This window comes from Podarcis raffonei, chromosome 6 (assembly GCF_027172205.1).
Source record: "Podarcis raffonei isolate rPodRaf1 chromosome 6, rPodRaf1.pri, whole genome shotgun sequence".
NCBI classification, from domain to species: domain Eukaryota; kingdom Metazoa; phylum Chordata; class Lepidosauria; order Squamata; family Lacertidae; genus Podarcis; species Podarcis raffonei.
Window position 1 is genome coordinate 68,780,488 of NC_070607.1, and position 18,771 is coordinate 68,799,258.

An 18,771-nucleotide genomic window follows, 5' to 3' on the forward strand; every position below is an offset into this window, starting at 1 on the left:
ACATGTTCATATAACTGAAAAGGAAAGGCAGTGGTACCTCTACACAATGCACAGAGTCCCACACACCTGCATCTTGGCCCCCTGATGCATTTTCATCACCTCAGGCTAAAGCAAACAGATTCCTGGGCTACCAGTTCCTTCCCCCCCTTCCCCAAACCTGGGATGCATTTCCTTTCCTTCCCACCTCATCCCGACTTCCTTCCCCGCGCCTCCCCATGCTCCGCACCTCGGAAATTCAGTTGCACCTGCCGCTCCCCTGTCCCTGGCAGGTGGGTGACCCTCTTGACGCTGACACTCAGGGCCATGCTGCTGCCAGGGCTTGGCTCGCTTCAGCACTGACCAGGCGTGAGGGCTGGCTGCTAAACAGTCCAGGGCTCCACCTGTCTCGTCACTCAGTGAGTCAGGCCTGGGGACTCACCAAGCAGGTTTGGCTGCCCAGACCCCACCTGCAAGTCACACATTATCCAATATTGGCAAGTACGTTCAAAGTGGGTAGGCACCAATCACTCCAGGCTGTATTCAGTACTAGTGCTTCTCAGAGTAGGCCCACTGAAATTAATAAGACATGACTGAATTCCTAGCATTAGCTACAGCCCTCTATCCCCCCCCCCACTCTGATTCTCCTTAATACAAGCCATGTGCCTTAGCGAGCATGAGTCACAGCCAGCTGGGGAACAGCAGCCATTGCCCCCTCAGCGGGTCAATGAGGTAATTTTAAACTCTGGACTTAATGGTCTGATTGAGGATGGGGGCTCTTCAGATATGTGTATTATTCACAGACTTTGGACCCTTTCATCCATACTTTTTATCACACATTCATGATTTGTGCTCCTCATGCTATCCAGGTGCTCATACATAATCCCATTTTCAATACTACTTATGCCTGCAAAAATTTTGAGGTGGTCACACTGCTTCATTTCCAGTCAGTGCATGTCCCATATCTTTCTGCTAAAACCTTGTTGCTTTTTATACCACAAATATCATGGTTTATTTTTGCCACGCTTTTCTTGCACGAAAGCTCATCTGCACAGTAATTATATAGTAGGGCTGGGGAAGTGTTGCAGAACTAATAACACAGAATAAATTCACCACTGATCTATTACTATTGTGTCACCAACATGTAGCAGAATGCACCCACAATAAAGCAACGGTCTGGACGGGCCTTTCATGATAAGCAGGCCCTGTTATGTTTGGGGGCCCTCATTCTGCTGTGGGGCTCTAGACTTCTCTCCCCCGCCCCCCTGCCGCCTTTCTCTGACTCCACCACAGTTCTTTGTTCAATATATCTGGGGCCCCATCTAGCTCTCCACTTGACCTTCTATATAATGCCCCCTACACATAACCAGTGGAGGTAAAGAATCAGATCAGAAGCTGCAAATTTACTTCAAGTGATGTATTCAGGTCTGGAGCAGTGTGCAAGAACCCTAATACAGTGGTACCTCAGGTTACAGACTCCGCTAACCCAGAAATAGTACCTTGGGTTAAGAACTTTTCCTCAGGATGAGAACAGGAATCGCACGGCGGCGGCATGGCGGCAGCGGGAGGCCCCATTAACTAAAGTGGTACCTCAGGTTAAGAACAGTTTCAGGTTAAGAATGGACCTCCAGAATGAATTAAGTTCTTAACTAGAGGTACCACTGTATTAGTATCATTTCTTCATATATATTTAGAATATCTAATGAATAACATAAATTCACCGCCAATGCTAAATACATTTGGAGGTTCCATAATTTCTGCTTGAGTGCCATAAACAACACTTCCCAGAGTCCATATTGTGTTTCCCCTCTTTTCTAGTTGTTGACAGAATAGGTGGAGCACATGTGACTTGCCTCCTGCTTAGTTCCAAGATTCTGTTTGCTTCCTTTGCTGAGAAACTTGAAAATGAATTCCCTTGTCATGTACATGTTTACAGTATTATTCTGTCCTGTTTCTTTCTCAGACCATTTAATCTCTCTCAATATTTTAGTTAGTTCTAGCCACAAGGGCTGGCCCACCTGTGAGGGAAGGTGAGGTAACCTCCTCAGGTAGCAGATTCCGTTGTAGAACTTCATTCACCCTTTATTCCCTGGCAGGGAAGGGGGTGCCATTTTGTGGTTCATCTCAGGTGCCCAAATGTCTTGGGCTGGCCCTGCTGTTTGTTCTGAGGAACAAACTGAAGAATTATCAGATCAGAAGCTGCAAATCTGCAGACACATTTTCCTATACTGAACCTGCTTTGTGGTTGTACCTCAGTGTAGTTGGGAAAATGTGCTGGGAATCAATATGTGAATGATCCTTCTTTGCAGCAGGGGCTTGGTCTTTCTGACCTCTTGGTCTCTTTTACCCCAACACATAACCAGGGATGTAGCATGGGGGGGGCGCTTCTGGAGCGATTGCCCTGGGTGCATTTTTCGGGGCGGGGGGAGGAGGCATGCTGCTCAGCTCTGCACACCCAGTCTGAGGGACTAGGATCGATGCATGGCTGTTGTGTCCTCACGCCACTTACCCCAGATTCCAGTCTTGCAAAGTGAGTTCACAGTCAGAAATGTATCTGGCTAGTACTCAGCAGAGAGAAAATCAATCTGCCATGAGGCTCCCTCTCACGGAAGTTTAATTTAATTGGTTTTCTCCCCCCTCCCCCCTCCCAAACATAGCTGTGCCACACTGGGATTTATCTAGGCAAAGGGTGTTTTCATATTGCACATGAACCCTCGGTCCACCCTTTCTCTGTTGGAGCCAAGCAGTGATGATTTATATATGGCATGGAATGAATACCTAAAGCAATTTTCTCTTTTTCTTGTGTTTACACCTTCTGGAAACAAAGCTCATGGGTGTGTGGAGTGTGATTTATGATCGAGAGAAAAAGGGCAATGTCACGAGTTGCCACTTTTGTGTATGCCAAACAGCTGCCTACTGGGAAGCAGGGTAGCACAGAGGACTTGCTTATATCTGGGTTCTCAACAAAAAACCTTCAGTTTTAGGACTGATTTCATGAGCTGCTTTTTTTCATATAATTTGGTGATGTTTGAAATCACAACCTGGTGAGCTCAAGTCCAAGACTGAATAGTAGATGTCTCCTCCATGAATTTATCTAATCCCATATTAAAGCCATCTAAGGTAATGATCAACACATCTTGCCGCCTTTGCAGACTACCTCAGTGTAACAGGTTTACATTGGCTCTGCATTGTTATTTTTACTGATTTTTATTTTAGTACTCTTGCTTGCTGAATACTGACAAGGAATAATTTTTTTTTAAAGAATGGTAACGAATGCTACCTGCAGAAAGAGCTTGTGCAACTTGAAGCAACCTGATTGACGCAAGGATTGTGATTCAGTACTTCTCCAGTGCTGTGCCAAATAGGAACTACGTGGTTATAAGGACTTCTATACATACTGGAGGCAAGACCATTAAAAGGGGAAACTGAAGTGCCTGTAGGCTACAAATATGCTGTGTAACTGCATTCCAACCACTCCCCGTTAGGCTAGAGGTATAAGCCAAGTAGGAGGGCAGCTGCATGCGTCACAAGTGCACAGCACCAGAGGAACATGGATCCTGTGTTACAGGCTTTGCCATCATTGAGAATAGCTCTAAGTCAAATCACATTTTGGGGAACTTTTAAGCTTAGCAATTTAGCACCACTAGTGGGCAGATAACTGCATACACTCAGCTCAGATGTGCTTCTTACTGTGCCCCTTTTAGTTTGCAGCACACCTAAATGCAAGGAAGTCACACCTCTCTCTTCTGCTCACCTTGTGAATGACTTAATTAACACATGAGCACACATAGCCCAACATAAAAGACATTACCCCCATTTGGGCATTCTTGCTCCTGTGTTTGTCAATATGAGAGTGATGTGCTGAGGAGCTCTGCGACCCTCCCTCCAATAACCTTTGCAATAAGAACCTAACAGTTTGTAATGACAGAGTCTTTGCACATAGTAATGGGGGTTTCAAGTAACAAAGAAGCCTTAACATCAATTTCTATCTATACCTGTGAAATTTTATTAAAATTCAGAGACTGAAGACACCTTGAGTTTGATAAAGAACTTTAATGGAGTTTGTGGTACACAAGATGATAATTCTTACATGAAGAACTGAATCTTTTCGGCATTAATCAACCAAACCAAGCAGTGCAATAGAATATCAATGTAATAGTTTCCAAAAAAGCAAAGCTTACTTTGGTAAAATACTCCATTTTCTACCAAAGAACCAGGCTGTCATTCCAAGTTGGCCAATAATATTTCCAGTGAAACAGTATGTGTGTAGCATTTCTCCCATGAGAAGGCCCTGCCAGTTATGCCAGCTGAATTCTGCCAGACCAGCAAGAACTGATAGACCCCCAGACTGCTACAGCCATGATGTACAAAAGGCATAACTTATTCTGGCTGCAATCAAGACTGTCTTAAAAGGGACTATAGTTTAGTAGCAGTGCATCTGCTTTGCATGCAGAAGGTTCCAGGTTCAATCACCAAAATTTCTAGTTAAAGGATCAGATGAGAAAGTCCTCTGCCTGAGACCTTAAAGAGATGTTGCAAGTCAGAGTCAACAATACTGGGGTAGATCCATAAACAGCATTATCTGGAGAGCTAGTCATACATATATTCTGGCGTATAGTATTGGGGATTACCAAACTATGTGCCAATAGGGCACACTAGTATACTGCAAAATAACACACAGCTCACACTATAGCTACCCACAAAGCATCACAATTGCTCAAAAAGCACTTGGCTAAAAGGAGAGCAAGATGCTAAGATGCATTATTAACTCAATTTGCAAGAGGTATACCTCCCAATTTTCCACAGAACTCATTAAGAATATTTATGTTTCTGAATGTTAAATGGTGTGTGCTTCTCCTGTTACTCCAGGAGAAAAACCAATGTTGTGCCCTAGGCACCAAAAGTATTGACTACACTGACATCTGCAGAAAATCAGGACTGCTATAAAAGAATGGCAGCTTTCATAAGGAAAGGCACCAGCATTTCAGACTTCAACATACTCCAGTACAGACCAGCATTTGACTTCAACAAGTACCTGTTCAGCCAGTAAATCACTGTTTAGCTTTGGAAAAGTCACTATCTGCAAAATGGAAATGTGAATGACAGAAATAAGTGGTAGAGCAATGTAAGCATTGTATCGCAGTGGTTAATACAGGCCAGAAAAAAAAGAAGCAAGCAGCTTTCATCATAATGCGTTATCACTTTTACTGTACTGAAGAAAATAGTAATCACATTGGAGTTTAATTCTTCTGCACATAGCATCTTTCTTAAGGTTCAAAAATGGAAAACTTTCAATTGTAACAGATTCTCCAGGACTTACTTAAGTGTAGCACAGGCTTCCTCAACCTCGGCCCTCCAGATGCTTTGAGACAACAATTCCCATCATCCCTGACCACTGGTCCTGCTAGCTAGGGATCATGGGAGTTGTAGGCCAAAAACATCTGGAGGACCGAGGTTGAGGAAGCCTGGTGTAGCATATACCTGCAACAGAACAGCATTCTGAGGTGGCAACAGGAATTATACTATTTCAGAATGCTTGGAGGAGGTGTCATTTTTAAATGTTACCCCAGATAATTTTTTAAAGGAAATCTCTGCTAAGTTTTCTACCTGCAATAAGAAGTTTGTTTGTTAGTTTTTGTTTTTAAATGCAAGGAAGCATTAAAAACATTGAATGCTACTTACTGTACATGCAGTCTGGTGATACGGTCCATTCTCCCACTTTAGAAATCCACCACCTCATTCTTAGAAACTGCTTGAACACATGTAACCCACCAGAAGTAACAGCAAAGGAAGGTCCTAGGCTTGTAGTATTCACTGTATATTTTGTTCCTGGAGAACTAAGTGTACATTTCACATAGCTGTTGAAATGATAAATATTGCAGTTCTAATTGAAACATCTATAATTTGTATATCTAATTTATACAGGATCAAATTTATGTATGGATCAAATTGCAGTTTGAAAAGAAGAGGCTATTTAGGTATTGTGCAGGGATTTTACTCTAATGTAATTTTCTTATATTTTGGAACAGTAATTAGTAATAGTTGGTAGTATTAAATATTAAACTTCTCCATATACTGTTTTCCTTAAATCCAATAAAGATTTTATATGATGTTTTAAAGTGCTTAAATCCAAAAGCTGTAGGAAGCATGTAATACATTTTATAAACAATACAGCTAAAATAATGTTGTCTAAAGCAAGCATCCAAGCTTTTGCTACGAATAAAACTACAGGATTGTAAATATTGCAATAAACCTGGGACAGATAGTGCAGCAGTTGCTTAACAGTACATTCACACACACCCCTTTTCCCAAGTGATAATTCAGAGACAGAAACACAAATTATCTCACTTGCTCTCCCCCTGCATATCAGTGCACAGCCCAGTTTGAAACACACTGACCAAAATGCCCTTGAGAAAGAATTTTTATATGTAAACAGCACCTTTGAAGCAAGAATCTCTTGATTTGCAATAGATTTTGGGACCTGAAGCTTAAGGTTTCATTGTAAATAAAGTACTAAAAAATTCATTGGCATGCCATAAAGGCATAGTAGAAATTAAGGCAATCAGTGATTTTGGTATATATCAATGCAAAATGATTTCTCTTTCTAGACACAGAAGAGACCATCCAGCAATACATGGTAAGTAATATATAACTATATATGTAAACTTTATAGCAGCTAGATTTCAAATACATTCTAAACTGAGAGAAGCAACCACTCACAAGACAATTCTTTTTGGTGAGCTGCATGAATACCTGGCCATTTTTTCCCTTTTAGGTTTTTTTAAATATAATTTTAGTACAAGTATCTGGTGTTTTCATAATTTGTTATGAATGAACCTTCACAACTGACTCAAAAATGCAGTGAAGGGTTGAGCAGATTAAATAATAATATGTGAATGGGATATAAATCAGCAAGGGACAGAAGCAAGCATTAGCAGCCATTTTGTGATTTCACCACCTTCTGAAAGCCATGTCCCAAGCTCCATTCAGGTTCTGCGACTTCAGCAGAAAAATTAAAATTAAAAAAGCTTTCTTTTAAATCAAGAGCTAGGATCTTGACTTTTAAAAAACAAACAAACCCAAGATTCTTCACTAGGATTGTGTGCTGCACAGCATGGGCAGGTAGACAGAATGCAAATGGATTTGGCCATAAGGCATTCATCAGTTTTCTAATAAGAACTGCCAAGAGCACTAGTATTCCTATATATTGTCTGCAAATATATTATATTCCCCATATATGTTGAAAGTATAGAAATATTGTTTTGAATGCAGAGTAATACATAGGGAAAAGGACAATTCACTGGAAACTCTATATGCAGTATTCTTTTCCTTGTAAATGAAAGGTATTGTGCTTTATGGCTGTTTTTCTGAAGGCATCTTCATGGGATTCAGGCCAAGCATCTTGAAGTAGGATACCAGTTGCTTAGGAACTTCAGCTAACACTGACTGGTTAAGTGCCTCACGAGGAGCCTGTAACGAAGAAAGAGCAAGACAACATCAGTGACGACAAGAGCAAGAAAACGAATGGTTTTCATAGTTGGCTTTGGACATTGTTATTATTAATTTAAAAAAAAATTGTACAAACAATGCTATGAGAAATTCTGGGTCAAACAACGGATTATGGTTTACTAAACCATGGTTTAGCATTACATGTGAACTGTGTCCAGCAGCCTCACTATGATTTGTTTACTGCCAACAAACCACAATCTGAAGTTATAGTTTGTGGTTGGATTATGAAACTTGGCTTGTTTTGCCTACATTGTAGCATTATGTGTGAACCAAAGAGTTTTCAAGAAGTAAATAATATTGCCTGCTGACAAAGTATAACTCTCTGGAAGAGTTAGGTATTCTTCAACTTACATTCTGGAACCTCCTGAAGGGCACAAACTGGACAATATCTCGTGCAGCTGGTTCCCCTGACAAGGACTTTAGAACACCATCGTCTCCATCAAGGAATTCCATGGCTTTGAACTCAGCGCTCCCAACCCCAATGATAATGATAGACATGGGCAGCTTGGAGGCACTGACAATGGCTTGCCTGGTTTGGTCCAGATCAGTGATCTCCCCATCTGTGATTATCAGCAAGACAAAATATTGCTGCAAGAAAATTAGATTAGTCAATAGAGGTTGACTTCAAATCTTAGGCAAGAGTTAAGGAAGGGACTGAAAGGCTGATGTTTTTATACTTCTGTGTTTGCTCAATTATAAAGAACGATCAGCACACTGTGTCTCACAACTTCGCAAAGCATGAAAGAGTAAAAAAAACACTGGATTGAAAACAATAAAATACAGTAAAGTAACTTTAAAAACCCAGTTCAATTCTCAAACCAGCTATTTCACGTTAGCTTTATTTGAAATTATTTTGGATAGAATTAATAACCTAGGCTTTAGTACTTCAAGGGTTCACACACACTTCCATTTGTCCCGTGATTTCAAGTTGTGGGTCCAATAGGTTTTAGGTTTGTCCCACTGCTTTCTCATGGAAAACCCGTTGTTTATTGCTGAATCAGAACAAACATCAATCAGGTTTTCTGTGGATTGACTTTGTTCTGATTCAGCAGTAAACAGGTTTTCCCGGGGAAAGCAGTGGGAGAAATGTAAAGCGTCTTGGACCCATGACTTGAAAGCACCAGACAAACAGAAGTACAGTATGTCCTAACTCTACCACATGGGAATGAATTGCAGAGAAAACACAGAATTCAGAGGGTAGAGCCTGATTACAAATCCATTCAGTATGTGAAGTTTCATGGTAGACTATGGCTTCACAACAGTGAAGTAATGAAAGAATACTAGCACACCTTTAAATAAATGCCTCTTGTGACTTTCCCCCCCAATCCATCACTTAAAAACAAAAACATCCAAAATATTAAATCAAACAGACTCACAGAAGCAGTATTTTGCTGTGCTGCCTGAGCAGCAAACCTGGCAACATGATTTATAATTGGGGAGAAATTTGTTGGACCATAGAGACGAATCTGAGGCAGTGCCTGGCGATATGCATCCACAATTCCCTGGATTCCTGAAAAATGGAAACACCAATTGTTATTGCAATAGTTCGTGTGTATGTATGCTGCTTATTTCCCAGTGTTCTCCATAAACCCTCCCACAGTTATTCAACTTTTATCCTTTCTGTCACAAAATGGAAATGGCAATCTAATGTGTGCACAATAACTGAAGCTGAGCAGACACGCCTTCCCCCAATTTCACCACATTTGTAGGGTGTGTGAATCAGTTATTTTCAGAGGATGGCAAACCATGTACTGCCTGCAGCACATAGCATAATTCTTGGAGCCTTGCAGAGGTGGTCACTGGCTGCCAAGAGGACTGTGGCTACAGAACAGGTGGAGTGGCAAAGAAAATATACCAAAAGTCATGCACAAAAGTCCTGACAAAAACTCTAGAAGCTCTGCTGGTCCTGTTCTTTATTTTTAATGGAACATACTCTCTGATGCACACTTTGTCAAATTCGATTACTGGGTCATGAAGATTACTAAATGCTTACCTTGGCAATAGGGATTTGTAGGGTTAAAGTTCAATGCAAATTCATGGGATACCTGGGAAAGAGACACACTTAGTCATGTAGCCAAATACCAAGGCATTTGAATTAAGAAACACTTGAGCTAAGAAACTCACCTTCCAGTCTGGAGGAACTTGAGCTCCAAACCCAAAGGCAGGGAACAGTTTGTCACTGAAAGATGTAAGGGGTAGAGGAGGAGGAAAGATAGACATGTTACCTTCAACTGAACAAAAACAATTCATAGTTACCACTGCTGCAAGCTGGCAGAAACTGCATGCTACCTCAGAAACCAAAACTGCTAAAAGCGAAGCAAGCAGTAAGAGTGCAGGCGAACGAGGCTTCCAGGAGCCAATGTTGTAATCGAATTGACTCCTCCTTCAGTTTAAAATGTCAGGGGAAAATGCACACTCATCCCATGAGCAGTGATCATTTTCATTTATACATGACTGTCTACAGCTCTTGCTCTCAAGTACCGAGACTCAGCAGTGTCATTTTATGAGCAAGCAGAAAAGCAAAACAATCACTTACTCTCATGAAGGAACCAACAAAACAAAGAACAATCTACTGCAACTCTCACTGAATTACCATTCTCAGCAATAACCCGAGATGCAGGAGATGCATAATACATAAAGGTTGAAGGGACTGAAGTTACTCAGTCAAATACATCACTTTTAACTCTATTAAATTTCACTTATTACTAACGCTCGCAGCTAGAGCAGCTAAAAATAGTTTTAACATACGTGTCATAATCCTGTACCACGTTCCCCACACACCAGATGGCGGTCAGGTATTCATTTATCCCATTTGGACTGATATAGTGAAGAGAATCTGGTGACTTTGGATCTCCATTGGAGCCGGTGAAATCTACACCCACCTGACACAATAACAAAGAACACAAAGATAAGATTTCTTTCTAGAAACAGGCAACCAAAGAAAGCCCAACATCCATGGAAGTTGACTTCAAGCATACCTAACACCAGTGAAGAATGCTGCTGAAATAATCACTAAAAAACTCAAGGCAGCTGAAGAAAGGTCAAACATTAGGTTCCCCCAAAATGCAACCAGGGAGACTATGTATTAGAAAGATCAGTGAATTCATTTTGTTTAGTCTGGCAGATATACAAGCAGCAGACTTATTCACTGACAGATCTAGTAAACTGGTTTTTTTGCAGTTTAATGCAATGGCTTTTTCACAGGAATATATAAATGCTTGAGTTGTTTTAAATTAGGTGGAAAAGGCATGTAAACAGGTGACCCAACTCACAGTGAAATTAATTTGGCAGCCTCCCATGATGTAATCCAGGAAAGAATATTCCATTTCAATCTGAAAAAAACAGCACACAACTGTTACAACTTCTACCCTACAATCACAGAATAGCAAACTCTTCTGTATGAAATGCTCCTTACTTTGCAAGACTTGACTCGAACAATGCCAGAGTTTTTATAGCTCTTCTTCTTTCTCTTCTTCTCGGGGTGAATACACTCAAATTCCACCTACAAAGAAAGCAACACACATCAAAGGAACTTGTTCTAGTTAATGAAATGAAACCACATAGTTCACATTTTAAGATACACAGGACAAGACCCAATTAGAAAAAATAATGGTAGCCATGCATACTGGCAAGTGATCACAGCTTGACCGCCGGGTCAGCCCGACACTAAATGGAACCATGCAGACCCGTTGGGAGCTCGCTTTTGACCTCTGCGGGAACCTTCAATGTCCTGGTCGTCCCCAGGACCTTCTCTGGGGCACTCGTTGCCTGCAAGCTGCCTAAAAACTCCAAAAAGCAGCAACCAGTTCGCTGCGATAGCAAACCTGGCTTCCTTTCCCCCTCGCGGTAAACCAGGAAGCAGAAATTAGATATCTTGGGTTGCTGAACACAGATGACTTTAAATACATCTATTGCTTCCTAGGAACTGTAAAGGGTGCTGGGAATTGTAGCTCTGTGAGAATCAATTTATTGTTTCTATGATTCTTCTTTGGGTCGCGGGTGGCGCTGTGGGTGCCTAGGGCTTGCCGATCGAAAGGTCGGCGGTTCAAATCCCCGCGGCAGGGTGCGCTCCCGTCGCTCGGTCCCAGCGCCTGCCAACCTAGCAGTTTGAAAGCACCCCCGGGTGCAAGTAGATAAATAGGGACCGCTTACTAGCGGGAAGGTAAACGGCGTTTCCATGTGCTGCACTGGCTCGCCAGATGCAGCTTTGTCACGCTGGCCACGTGACCCGGAAGTGTCTCCGGACAGCGCTGGCCCCCGGCCTCTTGAGTGAGATGAGCGCACAACCCTAGAGTCTGGCAAGACTGGCCCGTACGGGCAGGGGTACCTTTACCTTTATGATTCTTCTTTGCAATGAGAAATAGGTTCAATTAGTTAATAAAAGAAGGTAAAAGTAAAAGCTCACCGGAGAGCTGCCACCTGCCTTCTGTAGCTGGGAGAGGTTAGTTTCAAAAATGCCTATCAAGTCATGTGACCCATCACTATCATAATCTGAACAGTGCACCTGAAAGGAAAGAAACAGCAGGCAATGGACAAGCAGAACTTTATAAGAGAGAATGACTGCTGCTCACCGCTTGGTCTCTCGCTTCCAACAGCTTTGCAGTGATGCATGTGAACTCCCCTATCAAATCTGAACTGGTGCTGTCATCCATATCACTAACTGAAACCTAATATTAAGAGAGAGACCCAAAAATGAGTCCTTGAGGAGAGCCATGGGTACGAACCTGTTTAGTAGGCAATGGAAATGCAACTAAAATGCTGAGCAGATAAAAAAAGAAGAAAATGATTGTTCCAAGGCTAAATTAAGTAAAAATCCAGTTATAGAAGCCAAGCAATCAATTGAAATTAAGTCTTATATAAGCCTTATAAAAAGAAACAATGGGAACAAAACAAAAACAGCACAAAAACCCAAGACATTCAACAGCAAAGAAGAGCCTTAACACAAACCGTATAATCCAAAGTTCCCTCTTATTTTAAGAACTTTGCATGATTACTCTTCCCTGGTGATATCTAGTCATGCAAAAACCTGCAAGCCTCATTCTCAAAAGTCAAATGAAATATGACCTGAATGTCCATGCTAAGCCATTTAGATAGTCTCCAATGGAAGGAACACAGGACTCAATTGAGAACTGCTATGTGTTTGGGGCTTAAAATAACTTTGAGTAATGCTATAGTTTAAACAAGAGGTAGCTTTCAACACTGCCCTTGTTTACCAGCAGATTTAAAAGATAGGAATTACGTCTAGATACAATATACGGCTTACATATAAATGGCTTGATCGTAAATATATTATCTTGAATGCACATCCCTCTAATTTGTTTGTGACCAACATTCAGTGATGTGTTTTTAGGAGTAAAGTAAGATTTAAAACAGCACAAGCCAACAGTGTGCATCCTAGAACACCATCAATTGAAAAGCAGTACCTTTCAGTAATGGCATAGATAGGGGGGGAAATGTAGCCTTCTCACCAGATTAGGAGGTGACAAGTGCTCCTGGTTTAGACTTGAAAATCAAATTGCAAACCTGACTGAACCAAGGAGGCGATGCTCTTTTCATCTTTTATCCCCTGGTCTATCTACACACCAACCATTATCACTCTTGTCTTGGATTTAGTTTCAATTGGCTCTGCTTAGTTTCAATCTCCCTCTGCTCAGGCAGGGAAAGCTTTTGCAAGTGCAGATCCAGAAAGATACATGAATGTAAAATGCTCTTCTCTCCCTGCTTGGGTGGGAAGGACATGCCCTTTATAGGTGCAAATTTGGTGCTGTCATCCAGCATGCTCATGCATATTCTGAATAAACAAAGAAGAATGAGAGCACTCCAGCACAACCCCAAGGACAGTTACTAGAAGGTTATTAGAATGACTGTTCACCTGATTCCCCTGGGAATGGCTGGGCAGGTCAAGAGCTGAGTCAACTTACCGCAGGCCTATTTACACATGCCGGGTCCCACAGTTGTACTATCAACTGCTCTTGCTGTAAGTTCTTACAAACCCCCTAAAGTCATAATTTCCTTCATTAATCTCCAAGTAGAGATAATCTACTGACACTGCTAACACACCTTCAGTTACATAACCAGGACATGACCCTGGTTAGAAATACCCAATCTAGTTGTGATCGCCAAAAATGGAAGGTTTGACAATGAGCAACAGCTGAGGGGATCCTCAACATGTATGTTTTATTCCTCCAATTGTGACTATCTCACTAAAGGTATCTAGCATCTTCCATTCCTTTACATGAGTATAATACTCCCTCTTCCACATATACAGCTCAGCTTCTCCCAAGCAGCCTTAATTTACCAAGACAGCCAGCACAAAACGTAAGAGCTGCCCATCTGGACTGGATCAAAGGACCATCTAAGTCCAGCATTCTGTTGTGACAGTAGCCAATGCCAGGGGTGGAGACCTGTGGCACCTAGATGTTGTTGGACACCAATTACTGTAAGTCCCAGATAGTATGGCTAACAAGCAGGGGTGATGGGAGTTGCAGCCCAGCAACATCTGGAGGGCCAAATGTTGCCCACCCAAGGGCTGTGGGAAGCCTGCAAGCAGGCTAGAAAGTCCAGGTTGTGAAATTTGGTTGGCCAATATATTAAAAATCCTATCTTAAATGGCAATTTTACTGGGCAGTGGATATGACTTCACTTCTGAACATCAGCAAATTAAGCATATTAAACAACTGCATTAGATACTTGGAAGTGCATTTTTTTAAAAAGCAATGGACTCGTGGAGGCTTTGCAGTCACTATATAGTTTAGAATGTTTGGGTATGAAGATAATAATTTCATTAATTAAGCCACAAAAACCATAGCTTAAAAACAGAGCCAAGCATCCTCCAAAGGGCATTTGGGTACACTCAGGTCATATTTTCAAGCTTTCCCACAGAACCAGCAATACTACAGACTTACTTTTGAAAATTCAAGCCGCTATTTAGGTCTTCATGATCTTGGTCTTCCATAAAACTACATTTAAGCGTGTAGGATTAAATAATATTATTTATTATTTTCAGACATAGTTGTAGTCCACAGTGGATGTACTGCAAAAACTAGTCTATACAGAAAGACAGCTCTGGCAGATGATGTTTCCAGGTTAACCAATAAACAGAACAAGGGTTCCTGCTCAGTTAGAGGGATGGAGAATAGCTCATATTGCCAGTATTTTCAGTGCTGCAAGTATATTTCAAAGAAATAAATGGGTAAGCACACAGAAGGAAATCTGGTGCAAAAATAATGGCAATCTAATTAAATTATTGGGCAGCCACACATTATTTGGTTTTAGTTCTTTCACAGTCAGACTTCATATTGCAAAATATGTTTATAATTAAATCAAATGGGTTCTCTAACCTGTATTTTATTTTTATTTTTTAAAGTTAAATCATTGTCATCACCTTCATTGGTTTGTTGAAGTCACCACCACAGAATGTTTGCAGAGGAACACTGAACTTTCTCCAGCAGGGATTTAAATTGTTCTTAATTACCTATAAAAGAAATCCAATTACAATCAAGCGCCTGAGATCTCTCCTCATCCTACAAGTACATTATGACAATGGAATTCCCTCACCTAGATTTCCGCAGATTATTATTATTTAAATAATAATAATTCTGTTCCAATAGCTGCATAATAATTTTCTGGATGAAAAGTAGAGTACCATTATGATAAGACATAACTCATTGCTTATAGGCAAATATCTATTAATACACTTGATGTGTAATAAACATATATGTATTTTCTGTATTTTTTAAGCCAATTTCTAGTTTCATACCTAGATAAATTTAAACATGCATCTCAGCTGAATGTGCACAGTTTGGCATAAGTATGAGATTTTGGGTGGCTACAGCTGCAAAATTTAAGAGTTGCTGCAGTGCCTTCCAGACATCCCAACTGGCTTGTACATCACTGTCAGGGAACTGACATCGGAGCCAGGAGTGGAGGCAAGGCTCCCAAGCGATGCCGGAGAAGGGCCCAGCAGGGAGAGAGGGGACTCATCGGCTGGGGAAGGAAATCAGCGTAACACCAGGGATAAAGGGGGGCGGATGGGGGAATCGGAGAGGGGGCTCCAGGACTCTTCGCCGGAGACCAGCGGGGAGAGCACAGGTCCTCCGCTACCCACACCCACCCTGCGCAGAAGACTTCCTTGCAGGGAAAGTAGGCGTAGACTTGGCGTCAAAGAACTTCTTTGCTAGAAGAAGTTCAAGAAACGCCCACTGACGGATTCTGCTAGCGACTGAAACAGCCACGAAGTGAAGGGCTGTCCAGCCAGGAAAAGGTTTAACCAGGCAACCTCGCCAAGAGTGGCGGCAACTTACGCACGAGCAACCCCATATAACCATTACAATCACTGCCCAAATATGAGGAACTTATAGTGGGTTGAAGTCTGAGAACCACTAGCAGAAGAAATTACTATGTAATGCAGCCCACTCTGCCCACTGAAAAGGTGTTTCTGAAGGTCGGAAGCCCTCCGGAAGAGTGTGGGATGAGGAGGTATCACCCAAAGTCTGGCCGAAGAACCTTGGATTGGCAGAGCTCCATTTATGCATAATGCCTCTGCCTGATTTTGTCCAAAGAAGTAGCAGCTCCATTTTTTTGCAACTGAGTTCATTCAGAGTTCATTAAGATATAGCAGCTCCTGAAGTTCAAAAGTTGAATCACTGTGTAAATCCTACCTCTGATCGGTAGACAAGCTGCCATTTTCCACCATCACTCTCCTTATAAAACTCCAAAAATGGATCAGATTTGCCCAAAAAATCCTGCATAGAAAAAGAACCTTGATCTTTATACAAATAATAATTCAGGATGTAAGAACTTCTAGAGCAATATACCTTTCTGCTATTCATATTATATCTATTATTACTGGCAACCCCCCCAAACATTCAACGAATAACAGCTTATTTTCAGTCACAGATGTTTCTGTTGGGTCCTTTTGTTCATTTAGTAGCCTGCAAATAATGCACGCCTATGCTCAGCTAAGGCAAACTATAAAGTGCTTTAAGCACCAAAATCCATGGTAGCGAGAGCTGAAATTATTATGCTTCTCTAGGAAATCTTTACTTCAAGAATTAACTTCAATAAATGAAAAAAGCTTTACAAAATAAAAATAATAATCACCTTTAATTTCAAGTGTGGTCTACACACATGCCTCTCACATTCAACCTTCCTCCCCCCCTTCGAAGCAACAGACAGGTCCATTCTCATGTAAGCCCTTAATTACTACACTTATTGCCATTTCCTTCTTGATGGTTCTGTCATGACAGACCTTGTGAAACCTATTCACACAGGTACTGCTATAGAGCCAGTGTGGGGAAGTGTCCAGGGATCTAGTCCCCACTCAACCATAAAGCTCAGTGGGCCAGTCAAGCCTCTCAGCTTAACCTACCTCACAAGGTTGCTGCGAGGATAAAATGGAGTGGGGAGAGCTCTGTACACCACCTTGAGCTCCTTGGAGGAAAGATGGGATATAAATGTTGGTTCAAGAACGGAATGAACTGGAAAGAGAGTTACTTTCAATATACCATTTACCTTTTTGTCTAAATTCCGGGCTTCAACATCTAAGGACACAACTCTAGTGTCTTTAATCTCTTCTGCAGAAATCTAAAAATTCAAGGGGAAATAATTTCAGTGTGATTTTGGAAAGTATTTCTAATGTGAATAATGCAGACTGTTCAAATACACAAATTATAAAACAAATTCACCAATGTACTTCACAGTTAGTTTAACCAAAGGAGAAATATGTGAAGCTATTATGTTCCAAATACATTCACATGAAGCAGCAGTGTTATTTACTTCCTAAATTCCTCCTGTGATAATGTGACTGCTGTGGAATCCAGAAGCTGTCTGAATTACTTGCAAAATGGTTTTGGTTTTTTTAAAGCAAACCTGAACCACTTCATACTCCACACATACATTTGACAATAATGAGGTTAGTTGTCCTGTTTCACACCCCTCATCTTTTCATTTTTTTTAAAAAAAATATGTTTAACTATCAGAGGTCTGATTTAGCCCTATTGAAATGAATGGGAATGGGAAACTACAAAATGTCTATACTATTCCCAGCAACTTCTCAAAATAGGATAGGCAAACCCTTAGCATGTATGCCTATATAATGAATTCTGTAGCACTTACCGTATTTTTCGCCCCATAGGGCGCATCGGCCCATAGGGCGCACCTAGTTTTTTTGGGGGGGGAAATAAAGGGGGGAAAATTATTTTTCCCCCAGGTGTAGGGCTGGGGCGGGGGAAGCCCGAGCTTCCCCCGACCCCAGAACAGGCTGCTATCCGCAAGTGGTGGGAGAGCTGCACAACTTCGTGCAGCTCTCCCACGGCTAGCGGAGAGCTGCGCAAAGCCCGAAGCCTGGGGCGTGCTGAGCTCAGCGCGCCCCAAGCTTCTGGGTGCAGGCAAGATCTCCGCTAGCTGTGGGAGAGCTGCGCGAAGTCTCGCAGCTCTCCCACGGCTTGCGGAGAGCTTCCTGAAGCCTGGAGAGCGAGAGGGGTCGGTGCGCACCGACCCCCCTCGCTCTCCAGGCTTCAGCGAAAGCCTGCATTCGCCCCATAGGACGCACACATATTTCCCCTTCGTTTTTGGAGGGGGAAAAGTGCGTCCTATAGGGTGAAAAATACGGTACCTATTTTGATTTTTTTTAAAGGCCTGTACATTCCTGTGTACACACAACACACCCACCAACAATTACAAAAAGGATCACAGGGGTTTGTTGGTCTCCAGGAGTAAATTTCAACCTAGGGTTAATTCTGCTTTGCTTTGACACAGGAGTTAACATAGTCTAAACTTGAAATGTTTATTTCTTATTTGGAAAAAGAAAATACAAACAGCAAACCTCATTAGGCCATTGAGGTTACTGAGGTACATTGGCCCACTTCCACTATTTACTATGAGGCCAGTATTTCACTTAGATATTATTTGGTTTCTGTGTTGTTTCCTCTTCTGTTATAAGCCAATATCTCATAGTTCCCTTTTTCTCCTCCAGGGCTTCCTGATAGCCCAATAAAGAATTTAAATAGACATTGAGATTTCCAATGTACCCCAATAGCTTTTGTATTGGATCACTTTTTTTAATATGATACTTAAAAAACACTATTTTGTCTGTTAAACTGGAGTAATTCTGAAATCGATCATAATTTTTAAATTTATGTTTATTTCAGATAGTTCTATATCACTTAATATTTAAAATTAATGGTATATATATTCTTAAAAGAAAAACACTCACAATTCGATTTGTTCATAAAACCAGAAAATTACCTTAAAATGCCTGCTGAAATAAGGAAGACTTTGTCATGT

The 18,771-nt window shown here is 41.4% G+C and overlaps 2 protein-coding genes across 9 annotated transcripts in view; both read right to left on the reverse strand.

Annotated features, from left to right (window-relative positions):
- LOC128416284 (fer-1-like protein 4) overlaps nt 1-941 on the reverse strand; it is a 62,195-nt gene extending 61,254 nt beyond the window's left edge. Inside the window, exon 1 of the mRNA XM_053393826.1 lies at nt 227-941. Within this exon, the coding sequence (XP_053249801.1) occupies nt 227-305 (79 nt within the window). The 5' untranslated portion in view covers nt 306-941. The remainder of the gene's footprint in view (nt 1-226) is intronic.
- Nucleotides 942-6,764: 5,823 nt separating this feature from the next.
- LOC128416285 (copine-1-like) overlaps nt 6,765-18,771 on the reverse strand; it is a 51,054-nt gene continuing 39,047 nt past the window's right edge. For all 8 annotated transcript variants that reach the window (XM_053393827.1, XM_053393830.1, XM_053393829.1 and 5 more), the window contains 12 exons: nt 16,999-17,070; nt 16,146-16,229; nt 14,870-14,959; nt 11,891-11,989; nt 10,901-10,987; nt 10,758-10,817; nt 10,234-10,367; nt 9,610-9,664; nt 9,479-9,530; nt 8,862-8,995; nt 7,837-8,073; nt 6,765-7,446 (listed from right to left, as the gene is read on the reverse strand). In XM_053393827.1, the coding sequence (XP_053249802.1) occupies nt 7,330-7,446; nt 7,837-8,073; nt 8,862-8,995; nt 9,479-9,530; nt 9,610-9,664; nt 10,234-10,367; nt 10,758-10,817; nt 10,901-10,987; nt 11,891-11,989; nt 14,870-14,959; nt 16,146-16,229; nt 16,999-17,070 (1,221 nt within the window). In that variant the 3' untranslated portion in view covers nt 6,765-7,329. The remainder of the gene's footprint in view (nt 7,447-7,836; nt 8,074-8,861; nt 8,996-9,478; nt 9,531-9,609; nt 9,665-10,233; nt 10,368-10,757; nt 10,818-10,900; nt 10,988-11,890; nt 11,990-14,869; nt 14,960-16,145; nt 16,230-16,998; nt 17,071-18,771) is intronic.